Genomic DNA, 20,193 nt, shown 5'->3' on the forward strand with positions numbered 1-20,193 from the left:
ATTTGGATTTCAAGAGCACGATATATTGCTAGCCTTTTCTGTCAAGGTGGCTTTTGTTTAGCTTGTCCTCACCAGGTTGTCCAGTGTCTTTTCAGCAGAGGCTAACTGGCCAGGTGTTCAGTCCCTAATCTGTACCATTCCAGGGGATAAGCCCCTCCTAGGTATGGAGTATTCTGAATTTCACATCAGTTCCTCTCAGCTCATTCTCTAGTCTGTGCAGGCTCATGTGAACAGCAGCTCTGCCTTGGAGTTTGTTGGGAATTTGTTGTCTGCTCTTCTCAATTCCCTGTCATCCTTGATGGGAGTGTAATCCATCTCCCCGCTCCAGGTAAAGATGAAATGGGATGGGCCTCAGCATAGACCCTTAAAGATTTCCATTCCTAACTGGCCTTCAGGTAGAGTGTGACCTGTTAACCAGCACTACCTGAGTTGAGATGTCATTCCCTTTATCACGCAGCAGTTTGCTCATCTGGCAGCTCATCCATCTAGACTTGCCTTCCTCAGGCCTGTCAGGAGGCAGAGCTCCACCCTGGCACAATTGCTGTTTCCATGGTTGCCATTGATCACCATCCCTTCAACTCAGTTCACAGCTTTGTTTCTTATGAGTTACACAGCCACCCTAATTTTATGTCAATAACAAGGAAATAAAAATATGCTATACTGGATAACCGTTCTGTTATATATAAGATTTAGCTTCCTAATTCTGCTGTTGTAATAGCAATAGAGAAATATCTGAGTTTCTGAGATTAACAAAGAATGTATTTAGAGCTGGAATTCTTTTGCTTGAAGTGATTGAGTAACCAAAGCAACTGAAAGTTACCCTGGATTTTGTTTCTCTTTCTGTGGAGACATTAATTACATAAATTTATTTGACAGGTTAGCCAGTGGACCAGGCTCTGTGAGATCAGCATACCTCTGGCTGTTGAACGATTTTTGACAGCCTCTCCTGAGCACTGCCAGGCTATTCCTCCTGACATTTTACTCTTGGAAAGGAAGCTTGGAGAACCTGTCCGAGTACATAATGATGACAAAATTCGAAGGCAGAAACTTCAGCAACAGAAGGCAGGTGCCAAGGCTGCAGTGCCTGTGCTTGGTGAAGAAGCAACAGAGGGATTAAGACCAGGAGAAGTCCATGAACATCCACCCTCAAGTTTGGAACTGAGTGTAGCTTTCTCCAAACTACTTGCCCAGGAAGCACCAGATGGAATCAACAGGGAGGCCCCTCACATCAGGAGAACAAAAACCTCTGACCTCCCGCTCTTGGACCACGTTTTTGCAGAAGGGCTTTATTTTACTGTGGCAGATTTAGTGCTTTTGCCGTGCATCCATCAGTTCTTGGTAAGCTGACAAATTCTGCAAGTATCAATTAGTGTACATGTTTGTTTTTTAAGAATCTAAAATGTGTGAAATATGCTAATTTGAACATATCTTGGTGTTTCCAAAGTGACCTTAACCTGAAATCAAAGATTTGTCTTGTCTTTGTACAAACACAAAAACCAGGGATTGGTGAGGTCACTAAAGTTACTTCTAGATATAAAGCATATCAATGGTTAGTAAACTCTGTTAACTATTAAAATATTATACTGAAATATTTTGGCACCAATTTGCCCAGAAAATAATAATTAAAAAATACTAGTACAGGTGACTTGAACTCAACTTAAAAACTAGTTCTACAGTGGGAAAAACTTCTGTGGTAAGACTGTGCAAGAGTCTTGCTCAGCACAGTCTGTGTACTTACTTTTATGGGGATAGATACATAGGAGAGATTTAAGGAAATTACAACTATGTCTTTATTTCCCATCACAGTGAAATGATACAGTGAGTTTGCCTCCTACAGTTCTATTCCTGCAGTTACTCTGTGAGATTTATAGCTAAGCTGGTGTCTATTCCAGGAACATTTGCATTTTGATTTTGCAAGTTGGTTTGCCAAATTTCCCTTATGGTGTTTAAAAACAAATGGAATTCCTGGAGAGGATGCTGTTAGTCAGATTGAGGATAACAGTCTCAAAATAAAGATAATGACTATCAAATATTAAGAATGTGACAAATGTCCACTTTATAACTTCTTTAACCATTATCATCATCCTCAGTAGATTTCTGTATGATCATAGCAATATGCTGCCTTTGAATTGAGAGGATGACTTTTTTTACAGAAATGCTTCTTAATTCACATCTGCTTTGTTTGTTTTGCAAGTCACATAACTGGAGGTGAACAGCAACTTCTGTATGGATGATACTAAACAAAAGTATTAAAACAAAATGCTTTCTTACTATTTAGAAAACTTTAATGTATTTCAGCCTTTGTTTTTTCAAGACCTTTTTAAATAAGAGCATAACTTTTTACAGTAATATTTGATTTAGTGGTGCTAGGCATGAGAAGATTTTTGCATCAGATGCATAATTGATTTCAATGGTGTAGTTGGGATCATTCTGTGGATGTACTGTGAGCAGCCAAGAATTTTGTATTTATTGACTTTCTATATGTTGCCCTTGAGCCCTGGTGTTCTGCACCTCATGACCTAGGTATTTTACAGTACACTTGTGTTAACTCACACCAAGGATTGCCCTGAAAACCTGGCTTTCAGTTTCATTTTTACCTGATTAACCAGAGCTCTGGGATAATGTTTGTTTATTTCTGTTCTCTGGTGAATGATTATTTTCTAAGCAATTATACCTTGATGCCTGCAGTTGTCATCAAAATTGAAAGACTTGCATCTTGCAGGCCGTGAGTTAAAACTACACTTGTTGATGGAAGTCCCAGAGTTCAATTCTGTATTCAAGTATTATTTGTCACTTGTATAACTGGGCTTCCTGGATTGTGTTTAAAAAAATCACTGTAGTTGCAGTTCCACTTTGAATTAAGGGTGTGAATAATAATGAAGTCTCAAGTGAGTATGTGTCTGGAAAATATCATCCTATAAATATGAGGAGACCTGACTAGCTGATTGTAATTATAATTACCAAAAGTAAGATAATGAAGCTGAAGGGTTGTTTTTCATTACCTCATTTCAATGCTGTTATCATTCTGAGGTTACCTTTGTTGTGCCTTCTATTAGTTGTAACTGTTGAAAATTAATAGAGGTATAACAAAAGCTGAGGTCCTCATCTGGGAAAAAACACTATTCACTTTTTAAAATACAATTTAGAACACTTGATAACAAGTGTAACAGTGCCTCTTAGAATTGCTTTCCAAAAGACTTCTTCCTTAACTGAATTAATGTGGTTTTGCCCATGTTCCTATTAGGTTATTAAATTAGATACTAAAGTTCCACAGTTCATCCTTTTTGTCCTTTAGCTATTGCTAATTACTTGTGATTACCCTAAGCATATTATAAACACAGCATGCAGGAGAGCTCTTGGAAATTTTGTGTAATTTCAGGTGTTCTTTGCCAATTTCTATTTCCGCTCTTTGGACAGCTCGGAGGAAGAATTTTGGGTTTGCGTGGCCTTTTCTGCCTGTTCCTGTAATTGTGATTTTTAATTTTCTGTTTAAAGCAGGCACAGCATCACAGAGTAGTTGAAGTTGGAATAACTGAGATTGGAAGTCACATCTGGAGCTCATCTTGTCTAAGCACCCTGCTCAGAGCAGGGTCAGCCAGTTGCCCAGGATCATGTCCAGTTATATTCTGAGTGCCTCTAAGGAGACTTCACAACCTCTCTTGCAAGAGGATGATATCCGTTGTTCTAGAACATTTGGGAATCTAAACAAAAGTTATTTAATTTCATCAAGTGCATCCTTTTTAAAAGTAGTTGGACTTCATCTGAAAAAGTGATTTGGGTATATTTTTAAAAAATATTTGCAAGATATTCTTACTTACAAAATGCTTTTATTTAATTTTTTACACTTAAAATGCTTGTTTCTATTGGATGCCACATTAATTCATAATCGCATACTCTAATCCAGAAAATAAATATACTAGTTACTGTTATTGTATAAAAATATGAACATAAGATTCTAAAAAGTACTGATTAAAAAAAATCAGTACTAATTTTGAAAAAAAGCCACAGTCATAGTGCAAAGACTTGAATAAAGACCAGGGGTAATGGCTGCCTGTTACCACATAGTCTAAGGTATTTCAGACTTGCAGTTCCCAGAAAAACAGCTGTTGGTGGATGAGCTTTTAAGCGAGTACTTGTGTGAAAAACCATTCAGGTACCATAATGTCATGCTTAGAGTACAGTATTGATTGCAAATTACTGCAAATTGGGGTTTTTGTCTAATGACCAACCAAAACTAATCTTTCCTGTAGCATATATTTAAGAGTATTATTTTTATGGAGTTTTCCTGTTACTGACTGAAATTATGATTGAAGTTGGTCATGTAAACCTTTTCATCCTATTAAGCAAATGGGAATTGCAGATGAAGTCCAACTGGCAGTTCCACGTGGAGCTCTGAACCAGCAGATTGCCATCATGCTGTGAGTGCTTGTGCTCAGCGTGGAGCTGAGTTTCCTCCTGTAGTTTGTGCCTTTTGGTGGCCTGTAGTAAGAAATTTACAGTAGCCACTAACCTTCTAATTTTATTATTTTAGGTTTCCAGCAAGAAGCAAGGCAAAAATCTGGTAAACTTGCCGCTGATATCCAGTTGGTATCGAAGAGTTCAAGAAGTACCTGGGGTAAAGAAAGCTGCTGACAAATGCAAAATGGAGCTTCTCCAGCTTCCAGAGTTGGTGTCTCCTCCCAAGGAACAGCTACAGGACTCTGCTTCAGTTCCTGATGAGTTAGAAGAGGATCATGAAGACAGTCATTTTATAGGTGGTCCAAGGCCAACCATGACTAAGTTAATGGTAATTTAAACTTTTTAATGAGTTATTTTTATAGGCATATTGGCTTGATTTGGATTAGGAAGAATTTATCAGTGTTGTACAAGCTGATTTAGACAGCCTTGAACAGTTTAATGCCCTTTGTTTGTCTTAAATCTGATACTCATTGACTTAGAAGTGATTCAGCTTTTTTCTTCTCTTCTGATATTTGATTCATTCAGGAATTGGGCAATGATAGGACTGCTGGAGCCCTATAAATAATTCTGAATAATCAAAGTAACTTTTTGTTTGAATTGCAATATTGTATTTCTCTTTTAAAGATATTTATATAAAGAATGGAAAAAAACCTGTTGCTTTTTATGTTTGGCTTCATTACCCAACCTTTTCAATTGGGTTGGGGTTTTTTTTTGTTTTGCTGTTTGATTAAAGCTGTGAATGTCTGGGAAACCTAATGAGTTTTGTTAAAGAAACCTGTCCATCATGTTCCATAATTCAATATTTTTTGCATAGAAGCTGACAGCATTTCCTAAAAAAAACTTAGGAGGGCTTTTTTATGAGAATGAGGGAAATACATAATTTGAATTTTGTGTAATGTAGAGTCATCTGCCTGTTCAGTTTCACTTAAACTGACAGTGCTGCAGTTTGATCTGATGCCATTAAATTTAGTGAGGATTTTGATACCATCTTAAGTGGGTGAAGGGTCTTAACTTATTTTTTCCTTCTTTCATGTAGGAAAATGGAATTGAAGCAAAGTTTTCTCCTCATCCATGCCCCAGTTGGACCCTAGACTGGACCAGTCTTCCATCTGCAGTCAGTCCTGGGGAAGGTGAGAGTTTGTATGTCTGTGTGTGTTTTTAACAGGAGCTTCTTCTGGTGAAGCTACTCAACTGTTTCGTAAGAAATGTGCCAGTTTTCAGTATGTTTCAGAGCTAAGATAGGTAAGCAATTTCAAATCTGTATTAAAATTCAGTCTGTTTGTGACACATGGTGACATAACTTCTGTCAGGTCATCAACAGCTGATGAGCAAACTGGGGATAAAAGATTGGCCTTGATTTCAGTCAGCAGATGACACAACCCAAAAATGCTAACCAAGCTTACTGCTTGGTTGTGTTGAGTTTTCCATAGAAGTAAAGGCATCCATAGACACCTTCCATAGGAATAAAGTTACTGTGGTTGTCAGTATGTCCAGGCAGTAAAAAGAGGGTGGCAGGTCAGAATATGAAAGTGTAGGTGATCACAGTGTGAGAGAGAAGGAAAATCAGAAACATCATGTGATTATTTCCCTGTACATCATCATAGGAAATGTTTTCATTTTTCCCTAGCAGGGCAGAGGCTGAAAATGTTGGGAAGAGGGGCTTGTTGAAATAAGACTGTTTAATGGAAATATTGTGCTAACGCTGATTATATGTGAGGTTTGGGAAAGAGGAGATTATATTTAATTTGTGACCAACAAAGAAATGCAACATCTTCTATGTGGTTTTATTAGGCAGTATTACAAAGGGGGTTTCATTCCTTTTTGGAACTTCAGTCAGTCATGGAGTGTTTGCTTCTGTTCCTGGTCCTGTGTATGTGAATGGGTTCATTGTCTTCAGCTTCATTTCCTACTTGCTGCAAAGGCTTTGTGAGTATTAAGATCAGTTTGGCTGGATATGATTAGAGGTGCTTCCTTTAGGCTAATCCAAAGCACATTGGAGGGAAGGGGAAAGTGTGTGAATGTGGGGTTGGATGGTGATAACCCTTGTTGCTGCTTTATTACTCTGAGGATATATGGAAATAGAAGCTTTTGGTACTGTTAACATTTTTTCATTAAACATTGTGTTCACTGTGAAACAAACAAAAAAAGAGATTTTTTTTAATAACAGGAATTAATTATTTTTTATTTAAAACAGTTTTTTATTTATTGACTTTTATCCAACTGTGAAATTCAAGAATGAGAGGTAACTGACCTAGTCTTACAAAGCCTTACTATTTTTCTCAGGAGTTGAAATACTTGTTAGGCAGGAAGTAAAATAATTTAAAAGAAGTGCTTTATTTGTGATATATCATTTGAAATGAACCATTATTTCAGTAACAGTATGCATGAGATGATACTTACTTACAGAGTAAAGCAATGTTTACATTTGTAGTTTAGAAACATCTTTGAAACTTAAGTACCTTTCAATAACACAGGCTAGAACAGTAACACACAGCATGGTGTTCCAGTTAGGTGGAATTAACTGATGTTTTGATTAAACACTCTTGGTGGCTACCAAACAACAATCCTGAAGGATCAGTATTAGCTTCAGTTTCCAAAACTGTTACTAAGTAAAGGATACTTTATTGTAGTGTGGCCTCTCAACAGAGAAAAGGAAATGTTGAAAATTTTCTAACCCTCATCATAAACAAAATTAGTTTTAATGAAAGGAACAGCACTTAATGATGTAATTGTCTTCTGACCAATATAAAAGTTGGTGACTTTGTGTCCATGTTAAAGTTGTCTGTAATTGCTCATAGAACTGAATAATATTATAATTGTGGAATAAATGGTGTATTAGATGCAGAGCTATTTAATTCAAAATGGTCAAAATTGATTCAGTATATCCAGGTTGTTTCTGGGATTTTTTTTTGGTGTGGATAGGTCACTTTTATTTTGTTCTGCTTTTTATGTTCATATTACCTTTTGAATATTTTGACTTGAAAGATGCTTTCCGAGTTGAGAATACATTATGCCTAAAAATCAAAGGTGGTTTAGGGAATCTGACATTTTATGAAAACTTTTGCTAATCAAGATATGCAAATTGTGTATTTTATTTTGAAAGTTAAAAGCAACTGTGCTTTTAAAATTAAATCCAGACACTCATTTATTCTGTAAAACAAAAAGAGTTTAAAGAAACACTTTAAAGTTCTCTGTTTCCCTTTCAAGCCTGTCAGAACTCTTTGAAAGACTTTGAAGATTTTTTAATAGTGTTTTAGCCTATTTCAGTGACTCAGGCATCCTGAAGCAGGAACTCATCCTTCTTCTTCAGCTGATCTTTCCATATCAGAGAGCTCTTTGCCTGCAAGCCACATGGGTGTAAAATCCTAGGGAAATTCAGCTGAAGCTGCTTCTCATTAACTTCCCCTTAAGTTACAGTTTTGCTGCACTCATTTAAATAAGTTTAAACCACATTTGTGTGTGCATTATATTTTGCAGTTCAAGATTTGGAAAACCTCTGATGGCAATACAGCCAGGTTGCTTCACATTCTTGATACATACTTGAGAAGTAAATAATTTTCAGTAACAAAGAGAAAGCAAAAATGCTCATTTATGTAATATAAGTAATATATCTTCTTTTACTGGCTTGCCTTAAAAAGAGTATTCTTGCAAAACTTTGTATTTCATATGTGACTTCTTAGGGTCTTTTGACTGTTTAGGGATATAACATTGTGTAGTTGGCCTGAGGACAATTTTCATGGAAGTTTGAATGCAATTACTAATTTTTAGACAAAGAATTCTTTAGGTTTAACTGGAAATAATAACTTAGGTATGTCACCAAACCAGATAACTCATGGATGACAATGTACACTGTTCCTACTGTTACTGTACTCTTCCTCCTTTTTTCTTTTGTGATTGTCTTGGGTTACCAAGCAAAACAAGGGACAGGAATTAATTATTTTATATTTGTATAATGCCTATTTGGAGACAGGAGGCAAAGCTATTACACGTTAAATTAGTCTGTAGTAATTATTTTTAGGCACAATGATTTCCTAAAATGAATACTCTTTGAAAACATGCCTCATGAAATCAATGCATATGCATTATGAGGAATACAAGTTCAGTATGTTTATGTTTGCTTGAAGTCTGTTGCATTTTCTTAAGTGATGTTTTGATCTAAATGACAAGCCTACAGCCTCTGAAATATTCAAAATCTGCAAAGACAAAACAACAGTTGCTAGTGTATCTTATTAAAAATCACACTAGAAAGAATGATACCCAGTTCTAACAGCTGCATTTTGATTCAGTTAAGGACACATTCTCCTTGGTGTTTGGCCTGCTCTGTAAACTGGTGTTGTGATGAGTGATTGATGGGCTTTCATGTGTCTGATCATCATACTGGAAGGTGTCACCTTTGTTTCAGTGCCTTCCTCTGTGGAGTAAGTGTAAGCCCTCAGAGAATTACTGAAGCTTTAATGCTTCATATTGAACATCCCTTACAACAAAAGTTCAGGTTTCGATGAGGTCTAATTCCTGGAGGTGTGATTTTTACAGTTCACAAGTCCTTGTTAATTGGGAGTTTATTAGGCTTTGGAGAGATTTGTTTTGTAGAGTATTGTACATAAAGTTCAGTGTAGGCTTTTTTAGTCCTGCTGTGGTTTGTGTTTGTTTACTGAACATACTAAAGAATTAAAATTAAATACTGCAGTTTGGCAGTTGAAATGTTTTACAGATTTATGGCTTGAGCACTGAAGACAATTCATAATGATTTGTTTTGTAAATTCACAGTTGTCTTGGTTCTGATGGTTGAAACATGTTTTTGATTAACCCACAATTAACTTTGACAGAATGTCTGCACTTGGCAGTCAGTGGCCTAAACTGACTTTATTTACCTGTGTAGAATTAGAGTGTAATCTGCCCTGGATAAAAAACAAAAAAGAGTTTTATTTGTTAGGCTGTGAGGGTTTTTTTTTCTTTTGTCTCTGAAGTTATTAGACACATAGAAGGGCATAAACCCCAAAACCATTAACTCATAGGTGTCTAGCAGATATTTTTTAACAGGGTTGTTAAGTTAATTTTTCATATCTTAATCAGAAATCTTTAATAAATGTTGAGTAGCCTGCTAAGTAACTCTGCCCTTTGTTTCATTTAAACATTTGGTCTTTCTTTTACTCCTGATATAATTGTAGTAGAGTTTACTAGTTTCCTTCTCCGTTTTCTATGTTCTTTATTCATGGGATCACAGATCCCCAGAGATACATAATTCATCTCTTAAACCAGACGTTTAGAGGTTACATTTGTACCAAGTGTTCCACAGCATGGAGGTGCAGGTCATTTTTTGTGGAAGATTACTACTGAGGAGTGAAGGAATGCTGATCCATTCTAGCAGTTGTGGTGTGGAACAATGTCCAGCATATTATGATTATTATGATTCAAAAAGACATTTTCTTTTGAACATGGCTCAAAATCATCGTCAGAGGTATTTTTGGGGAGTAGAAATCTAGAAATTAATATCCTTTAATGGTCAATAAGGTGTACTTAAGAGTGATGTGGTGCTACAGAGTATCACTTTGTAGAGAAGGCAGTGATGACATTTATCATATTTGTATTAATTAGAAATATTTGGGAGGAGGAGGAGTTAACACTTTTCTGTCTTCAAATATTCTAGATATGCTATTGGATAAAATGTTAAATTGTTGTTGACATTACTCTTCATAATCTTTTTCCAGAATATATTAGTTTCTTAGTATTTTCAGTTACTGTAAAATTTAAATTGATTTTCTGTAGCACCAATCTTACTTTAAATGCGATATTTGATCTGCTTCAGTATTCTGGTATTTCTTGCTGTAAAATGTCTTCAGTGCTTATTTGAAGATTGTTCTGTATGTTTTGTCATTAGGCTTAAATCCTAGTTACATCAATGGTCAGTGTGCTGCTTGTGTCCTTTAGCTGTTTTATGTCACCCATTTGCCATATCCCAGAGTGTGGGGATTCATAATTCACTTACCTATGTGGCATAATCAACACAAGGATTTAAACTTAGGGGGTTTTTACCTGTTTTTGTAGTATTTTTGTAGGTAACATACATTGCTGTTTTCTGCACATTGTAACTGAGGGACAGGTGAGTTTTCACATGGCTGTTCTGTGTTCCCTCTGCAAAGCCGAAGTGGTCCTTTCAGGCAGAGGCATCAGGAGACCTTTGGTACCCCTGCAACAGCACTTTGGCTTTTTTACTTTTTTCAAAGTAAAGTAAACTTCATAGCTAGGCAGTGTGTCTTTCAAGAGCAGAATCAGAGTTTTTCTCAGCCGTGTGTGTGACTTCTGGAGCTTAAAATCTTCACAAGCCACAGGAGGGCAGCACAATCACTTCGGATTTGGAGCTGTACCTGGATGGATGGAACTGTGCCCTGGACTAAGGAGTCATCCTAGAGAAAGATGCTGTTTATGTGGCAGTTTTCAGCTCAGTAATCTCTAGTCCCAAAATTTGGGACCACCTGTTGTAAAAAGTGATTTAAAACATTTTCCCCCCCTCTTTGAATTAGAATTGGTAATTTAATAGTTGACACATTCATTGTGCTGGAGTACACCTGAAAGCAGTAATTGCTGAGGCTGTATAAACACACAGCAGAGTAACAACTTCTGCCTTAAAGGCAGAAAAGAGGTAACAGCTGAGCAGAGAGTGAAGGAGAGAGAAAGTTGATCAGCTCAACTTCTGCTGGAGTTTTACATTCTTTGGGGAAAAGGAGTAATACTGGGAAGATATTTCTAAGGAAATGAGGAGCTTAATGGAAATTTCTGGAAGTTTTTTTTCTGGCTCACAAGTAACAACATGCAGATATTTATGCAAGAGATTTATTGTTTTTAATTGGTCAATAAATACTGCAATAGTTCAAGGGCCAATGTTTTGGAATTAAAAAACATGGTAGCATCGTAGGCTGGGTTATGGCTGGAATTCAAAGGAAAGGGAAATAACTTATTGAATAGGTTAGAAGAAGAAATGGGCAAATGAAAGGATGTAAAGGAACTAACCAGTAATTCACTTGTTTTTTATTTTGTAGCAGCACTCTGAGCACATGACTATCCTCATTAGGATGGGAGGAAAGTAGAAGTGGAAGTCAGAAGGAAAGAAGAGTTGGAATGTAAAGAGCTGTGTGGCCTAGACATTGCACAGGAACAAAGCATTAAAATGAACCCCAGAAACAAGGCAAAAATGATTCTCTCTCTTAATTGAACCTCTTATGAATTCTCTTCCTGATATAATCTTGCTTTCAGAAATAAAGGCACTGGGAAATTATGCAGAGGATAAGATCAGATTGACTAAGTGTGAGAAGGAAGGTATAGTCTCTCTGCTTATGCACAGAAAAGATTACAACCTAGAAAGCAAATGAAACTGAGCCCAAGTGTGTCTCCTTCTCTTTCTCAGTGACAAAATAGTGCAAACACATAAAAATAATTTAAATTATGTTTTCACTCAAATTTATTGATACTCATACTTTGTTTTCTGGCTAAGTCCTTTAAAAATATTATTTGTTGTTTCCTTGTGGGGAAAGTAAGACTTGCTGGAAGTTGAAATACTTCATAGATGATTTAATTTTTTTGTAATAATCTCTGGAGAACCCATTAGATTATTTGTAGATTATTTGTGAATGGATAATTCAAGATGTGTTCTTAATTTGCAGTTTTGATTTTACCTGATTACCGAAACTCTATTAATCTCTCCTACTTAGTATTTAATATCTGTAAGTAGTTATTTCTAAGGCTACTGGTAGTTTCCAGAGTCTGTGGTTGCCCAGATTTTATGTGCATTCATAAACTATCATACTAAATAAAAGGGAGTTTTATTTTGTAGTTATTAAACTGAACAGTTTCCTGCAGAAATGTAGGCAAACATATTTTGAACAACTTATTTTCCAACGTCACAATTTTGTACATTGGAAATATAAAGCAAGTATAGAAGAGTACGTAAGAATCATTACCCAGGTATTGTCAAGTTTTGTGCAGCATTAGTGAATTTCTGGGAGTTCTTCACTGACATTTTATTAGGAGTTGGTGAATCGCAGGATATTTCATCCCAGCACATAAGATGTACCTTGAACATAATGTTTGTGCTCAAAGGTGAGCACTGTGCAAGGGACTGCATTGACCTTCTTCCTTCCCCCAGGCTTGCTATGTTGCACAGTTGAGGTATGGAATTTGTTTCCAAACCATAAATCAGCTGTGACAAAGTGTGAGTTAAGGAGGAATTTTTCTGCCTCTTGGAGTTGCTTATGGCTTCCATCTGCACTTTCATTGGTTTTGGATATTCATGTTAAGAGCCATGAATGCATTACTTGATTACTTGATTTGGATACAGTTTTACATTGGAAAGGTCACGAGTTTGATTTTGGCTTTTCCTGAAGGCAACTTTTTATGCACAGTTGTTCATCTAAAGTTCTAATCAGCAATTTTGAGGAAGTCAGTACTGCTGTGTTCAAGAAAAAAACCCCAAACCTCATAGTGTTAAAAAACCCCATAAAATTATTTTCAGTGATTCATGATCTGTTCTGAGTAGTTTGATGCTTTCAAAAATTTTAATTACACAAAGGAAAGGCCAGACTACTGTATGTTTAGTGTTTTATTGAAGGTGGTATTAATTATTTTGTACTCTAAAGGCCTCTTTTCCAGATGGTTTGGAAATGCTTCTGAAAAGTTAATTTTTGGCTCATGTCTCATGTCAAATTTCTGGCATCTTACCATAGCAATATCTAAAGAAGTTCACATACTTTAGAAACTTTTCAAGCATTGAAGAGCAAAGGCAAGTAGGAAGTTCATCTGTTTGTAGAATTATTTTTTAAGTGTAGAAGAATTGGAGAATAATCTCAATATTAAAATGAGTCAAACCTAATCTGAAACAATAAAATTTGTCCCCTCCTAGTGTGGAATATTGCTCTAAGCATCCAGAGATAATGGAGAGAGATACGGTGCTTGTGTTTCAGCTGGGGCTTCAGAAGTTTTGCAGGTCTGTCATGGAGTTGTTGGTCTTTGTGTTGGTGTTTGAATGGCTTGTGTAAGTAATGTGAGTAGACCAGTTGAAGTATCATTCATGTAGTCATTCCCTCAGCACACTTTCCCTGGAATTTTCTGATGTATCTGATTGGTGAAGGAGGACTCAAATCTGCTTAAATGCTCTTGAATATCCCACTTGCAGATCTTCCATATGTTGTTGTGTTTTTAGTGACAAGAAATAAGAAACAAAAGAACATCCTCTCACCTCAAAGATACTTTAAGATACTTCTGAGTCCTTCCATGAAGCTCAACTGGACAAGCTTTTTACCTTGGCTCTTGGTTGCCTTGCCTGTTTTCTGCAGAATTTCATTTGTTAGGAACCAGAGGATGCTGGACAAAAGTAAAAACGGGCTCCTAAACTTGCTGTTTTATACAAACACTCCTTGCTGTCCAAAACTTTGTACCTGATATTTTTAAGGCTGCACTGAACATCAGCTCAGGTGGTCAATGGTTTTAGGCTGGATGTGTAATTTTCAGAGCTGCATATTGACACTGATTTATTTCTCTGTCCTTCATAGCCTGAGACAGGGAGAAATATTGGTGCATGTCATGGACTGCCATGGCCTAACATTTCATGCTGCATCCTGGATGGGGTCATGAGTTTTGGTACAACTTCAGGGGGATTTAATTAAGCAGTGTCTTTAGTAAACAACACAGTGCTTTTACTTGTACAATATTTGCACAGTATTTTCCAACATCAGGATTTTGTGCAAGAAATAAGCCCATTTATAGGTATAATATCTTGAATCATGTCTCATATTTCTAGTACAAAACTGTAAGCAGGTACTGTGAAAAGTCTTCTAACCAGGAGGTTTATTTTTTTTTTTTTTTTGTTTGTAACTTTTAGAATCAAGGGTTAAGAAAAGGATGTTTACTCTTGAACAGCTTCTGAATTTATTCTTGTAACTAATTTGGTTATTTACCCATGAAGTATAGCTTTTCTATGTGTGGTAATGCTGAATATTGAGGAATATGATTATGAAAACCAACATAAATGGATATATAGCCATCTTTTAGAGTCAGAATTTGTTAGTGTTAGAATTAGAATTGTTAGTGTTCTATAATGTATTTTTTTGAGCACAGTGTATTACTTGACAATTTTTGTGAAGCACTGCCATTATTTCTTCAGTGTGCTCTCATCATTTTTGAAAGCCGAAAAAAGATTTCTTCATTAAAATAATCTTATTCTCTAAAAACAAAACAAACCCCCAAAAAACCCAACCTGAACTGAGACAAAACACTTCTTAATCCTCTATTTTACGCTACTCAAAAACATCTGCCAAATGGATTACTTTCCATCTTATCTGCAGCACGTATTTGACATTCCTCTGCTTGTGCTTGTTACCGGATGCTGTGGCCCACTTGTGATCTCACTTGATGTATATTGGCATTATAAGCTCTCTGTAACTTAGTTGGATGATGTTAGGTAAGGCAAAATGCAGAAAATAAATAATACCTTCAGTCAGGCTTTCTTGACACTTTGTATCTTAATTGTTTTGTAAACAAAAGTTAGTTTGTTCTTGTTTGTGTTGCCCAATTCCCCAATGATTTTGCACCTCTGTATGTTTTTAACTGTGCCATGAAGATCATGGTCACAGCTGATTCCCACTTGTAGGGAGCAAGTAGAACATATGGCCGAGATTATCAATGCTGAACTCCTATTTGAACCACAAGGTCAGAAATTTCATGTAAAGATCAGGTCGGTAGGTTGTTGCAATGACAAGCAGTAGGGCTGAAAATCACAGGAGCAACTTTCTGCTAAACATTGGAGTTGCTTGTAGATTGCACTTTGCCTGGGTTTGTGTCACATTCAAAACATGCAGGTTTAGGTGGACACACTTGTTCATGATTGGGCTCTTGGAAAGATGAGCAGATTTTGTGGTACATTTTTTCCTGAAAGTCCTGCAAGGATAAATTAATTTTGAATAATTAGGTAGTATCTCATATTTAGTTCGACTCTTTATGAATTGAGCTTTTTTTGAATAAGTTGGTGATAATTTTAATAAATATGGAAATAGCTGCTTAAAAGCTGTCTGTTTCTTAAGCTAGCTAACCAAATATAATGAAACTTCCTTCTGACTTTGTTTTTATTTGGTAAATTTGATTTTTGCAGTGGCTTGTAGACCTTACACTACCTCACTGCAACCATATGTGTACTTTGTTTCAGAGTAGAAAGAGTCCTGCTGAGGTCATGTAAAAAAGGAGCAACAAGATCTTCAGTAGAATTGTCACTTTTAAATTTTATGTTATTCATCAAGATGACTCAGAATTGCTACTGTGCAGTATATGCAATGCTGAAGAAACAAGCATTAAGACTAATTATTTCTTTCAGTTTGTATCAGAAATATGGTACATAGGTGAGTGCTCCCTACTGCAGGACTTTTATATTTCATTTAATTTTGTTGTGTGTCAGAGAGGGACAGAGCACAGTAAGCAACTAATTTTTCTGAAATATTTTCAGTACTAATTAATTAATTAAAAGAAAAACCCTAGCTCTGTAATATTTTAGTTATTAACTCAATACAGCTTTATGGAGAATTCAAATCTGACAGAATGTGGTTTGTTGTCCATTTGTAAGACATCCAGTGGCTGCTGCATGAGTAAAATTAGAAGCATACTTTGTTATTATATTTTTTTGTATAAAGCTGCAGTACAAGAGAAGAAATGGGCTTTACAGACTTTGATTTATCAAAGGATCTTGAATTCCTTTGTACTTAAGGGGGGAATTGAATGGCAAACCAGTGATTCTCTTCCATGCTCAAATTTCAGTGCCTGCAGACTATCTTGCATTTTTCTGCCAATATTTGCCATTATGCAGGTACACAATGGAGGTTGTGATTACTATTTTGCAGCTCAGGTTTTCTTGGCTTTTTGAATGAAAAATGCCTCTTAAAATTACCGAATACTCAGTTAAGGATATTTCTGTAGTCCCATGTAGTCTTTCCCCCCCATTGTACAAACACTTTTCCATGTAATTGCAATATAATTTTTAGGATAGATGTGCTTGTTCTGACTTGGGATCTTCTCAGCTTGGTTTACTCCAGAAATGGTTTAATCTAAGTAAAATTATCCCATCACATTTCCTCAAAATAATCCCACTCTTAAAGCAGAAACACCCATTTTAAGGATTTTATTTGTACAACACTATTGATTTGACTGATGAACCTTCTCACTATGGGTTAGGCTTTGTGCTGTGTTGCATTAGTTACTGTCAGGACAGTTTTGTGCCTTTGGCTTGAGGAGAATTTGCACACAACATCCGTACCCCATTGGCTTACTCTTCTCCAAATGCTTCCTCTGCTCTCTGGGTAAATGAGGGCTCGAGCATCTGCAGAACATCTGTCTCAGAGCTCCCAACAGGAGTGTGGATGTGCCCTGCTCTCAAAGGTGGGGTCTGTGCAAAGGTGAAGGATCCCTGTGTTTCTCAGTTCCTTTCACTTAGGAGAGCTTTTATTTCCTTGAAACCAGTATTACTGGGATCTTTCCTTTTGAATTTCCTGCGCAGTTGTAAGTCCAGAGAAAGAATGCTGGCTGTCATTGTGTACATTGTATGTAGAATGGGATGCAGAATCTTGCATTCTTCTCTGTGGAGCTTGTGAATAGGAAGACTAAGGACACTAGGATGACAGAACATGCAAACTATTAACCCCATTCTGAAGAAGGTGACTCTATTGCTGTCTGAGCTTGATATGCATTTGCTTAAGCCCAGTTTGTGTATGTGCATGTGACAGGCCAAATTTGTTCAAAAAATCCAGAGGTTTTATTTTCCTCTTTATGTAGTGATTTTAGAATGTCCTGATTTTTAAATGATGTGAAGCATTCTTATAGTCATTTATCAGAATGACTGTGTGCTTATATATATATTAGAAGAGATTTTATGTTTAAGAACTGCTAGCTAAGGCAGTGCCTAGCAGATGCACTATTGAGGCAGTTCTTCAACAGGTGCTGCTGTAAAGTCTACAAACTATTCATTTGTTTCATTGCTGGACATCCCCTCTTTCAGTTTATTAGGTGATGATGGAGTCTGTAGCTGCAGATACTTGGTGACCTATTAGATCAATTTCTGATCATCATTAAAAGATTATGACAGAGTAAATATGTGTGTGTAACCTCCAGTACCACAACTCTATCCACATTTGATGATGGTGCAGGAAAAGGAGCTCTGGGATGGTTTTTGCACTAGAAAGGCAGTAGGGCCTCCAGAGGTCTTACCCAAAAAAACCCATTCCTGGGATGACATTTTGTGCTGGGTTTTTTTACTTGTTTTCCAGCTTTTGTCTCCTTTGACATTATACTGGCACATAAAGTTAATGTCAAAGCCCATTTGCTACACAACAAGCTACAAATAATTATCTGTTGTTTGAATATCTTAAGTCTGTGTTTAGTTGTGTATTTTTTCATTAAGGCAGATGTTTCAAGAACATGCCTTCTGGCAGTTAGTGGGAGATATATTTTCTTTTTAAGTTTCTGAAGGCAGCTATTTCTTTAGTCGGAGTCTTTGTTTAGTTGACAGAGCTGATTAATTTCTGTTGGAAAAGAGTTCATAATTTTTCATTTCTGTTGGCTTCAATTTACAGAAATTCAGCAAGCTGTTTGAATTCACTTTTGTTGATGCTGTGCAGTGTTTCTGTCTCCATCCCCTCAAAACTGTTATAAAGTAACAAAATGAGGACATGAAGGGGATACTGTGTACATTTTCTCCCCTCAACTAATTAGTACAGAGTTTTTGTGTGGGAGATAAATTTATGGATGACCTTTCTGTTTAGTTAAGTGGCCTGAAGTATGCTGGTAGCTTGTAGAGGAAACAGAAGTGATGTGTAAAGCAGAAAGTGCTGCTTTGTCTGCAGCCAGCTGTTCCAAGTGGCCAGATGAAGTCATGACTTTGTTTCCTAATGCTCCCACTTGAAAGGCCTGGGGAGCTGGAGTGCAGTACTGGGCTGGTGCCCACAGTTTCATTAAATTTTTTTTCCTCCCCATTTAAATCCAGGTCTCTGTTTCAAAGATGGTTGAAGGGATTTATGGATTTTCTTGATTATTTGCTTTCATAAACTATGTAAGAATAATAAAAAAGGCCACCTGCCACAAAGCTGCTTACAACACAAGAAAAAGGAACCTTTTATTATTAGAACCATTGATTGGGCAACAAGTGCCAATTTTATGTATTTGTTGTCTTGGAAACTCACTTTTGCCTCTGCTTTGGATTTCAGGAAAATGAATTAGCCTGTGACAATATTTTCAAGCCTGGGTACTTTTATTCCTTATAATAACAGAACACCCTCTTCTGCTCTTTTGTCAAGTATGTATGTACGTAGTGGAGAACTGTGTGCACAACTAACTTTTCAGCAGTGTTTCTGAGGTTATGTTTCATTGGATTAGCCAGAATTAAAAAAAAAATAAAATCCACCATTAGGCAGCTTTTGAATTGATACAATCAACTTTTCTCTTAACTGGTATTTTATATATGCTCTGAAAACCTTCTAGGAATGTATTTGTGATGTGATGTGTAGCATAAGCTGACAGTTCTGTGTTATTTGAGAGGCATTCCCCCCCCTTTTTTTTTAATGTGTAGTCCTTTAGAAATTCATTAAAACACATTGAAGTTTCATTTAATTTTTATCTTCTAAACTTGATCTAAAATGTTACTGTCTTCATGTTGCATGTTTTTGACTTGTCATGAAGAATTTCTATTTATGGCAGAATTGTTTTATTTCACAATCTTTCTGACATAAAAGGTGCAATAAAGTAGCATTAGGTGGTAATGGGTGATTATTGCTATGTAATATGATCCAGATGACCACACCATCATTTTTATATATTAAAAGGAAAGAAGTGGATATTTCTTTTGTTTATTTCATTGGTTTGTCTTCCACTGCATCATAGTTTGTTTGTGCTGATTATTGTCAATTTGTGCTTTACCTAACTTGGCAGGATTTGAATGGGTCATTTGGATTACTGACAACAATGAAAAGGAGCACTTTGAACAGAAGCATTCTGCAAAATGCCCTGATTCTGTTAGTGTGGATAAATATCTGTTACAACTTTAAAGGTGGTGGCGTACCAATGGCCTGGCTGTCTTTAGGAATGTGTTTGTTACAAAGCCTGGGTTATTTTCTCTAATAGTAAATGCCAGTCTTGATTAGCCGGTGGTCTGGTTCTTTCTACCTAGTTACAGCACTTCTCCAGGCTGAGAATGCTGAGATACATGTTGGTTTCCACCCAAACTGGTTACTAAGAGCACCATAGACATTTCAAAGGGCAATTTAGGAGCTGTTCTTGGCCGTGGCGTGCTACCTGCAAAGTTGCACAGCAGGCACTCTGTAAGAGGAGCTTCATTGTGGCTCAGGGACTGCCACCTCAGCAACTTGGGGCTTGCTCGTTGTGCCTTCATAGGCTGAGAGAGCCCTGGGGAGAAAATGCTGTGCAAAGAGAAATGCTGATTGAAAATTTTTATTAGTGGTGGTTTTGTGTGTTTGCTTTTCTAAAATCTCTCATACAAACCACTAATGGCAAAAGTTTATTTATTCCAGAGTGCAGCTCTGGAGGTTAAACAAACTTTAATGTTGATCATCAGCGTTTACGGCGGTAACCTGGCACAAGCAGATACTGATGTTCAACATCAGAGATTAAAAGAGCACTTATCCAAAGCTTGTGACTCACTTAAATTATATGGAAAATACCCTACTTAGCTATATATTTAAAGGAAATAATTGT

The 20,193-nt window shown here is 36.5% G+C and overlaps 1 protein-coding gene across 10 annotated transcripts in view; it reads left to right on the forward strand.

Moving 5' to 3' along the window:
- The window catches only part of GSTCD (glutathione S-transferase C-terminal domain containing), a 48,073-nt gene that overhangs the window by 4,536 nt on the left and 23,344 nt on the right, over positions 1-20,193 (forward strand). For all 10 annotated transcript variants that reach the window (XR_010360982.1, XR_010360984.1, XR_010360983.1 and 7 more), the window contains 3 exons: positions 877-1,338; positions 4,532-4,786; positions 5,495-5,588. Coding sequence is in view for 6 of the 10 variants with exons in the window: in XM_064417116.1 (XP_064273186.1) it covers positions 877-1,338; positions 4,532-4,786; positions 5,495-5,588 (811 nt within the window). In the remaining 4 variants the exon portion in view is untranslated. The remainder of the gene's footprint in view (positions 1-876; positions 1,339-4,531; positions 4,787-5,494; positions 5,589-20,193) is intronic.

Source organism: Passer domesticus, chromosome 4 (assembly GCF_036417665.1).
Source record: "Passer domesticus isolate bPasDom1 chromosome 4, bPasDom1.hap1, whole genome shotgun sequence".
In the NCBI taxonomy this organism is placed as follows: Eukaryota; Metazoa; Chordata; class Aves; order Passeriformes; family Passeridae; genus Passer; species Passer domesticus.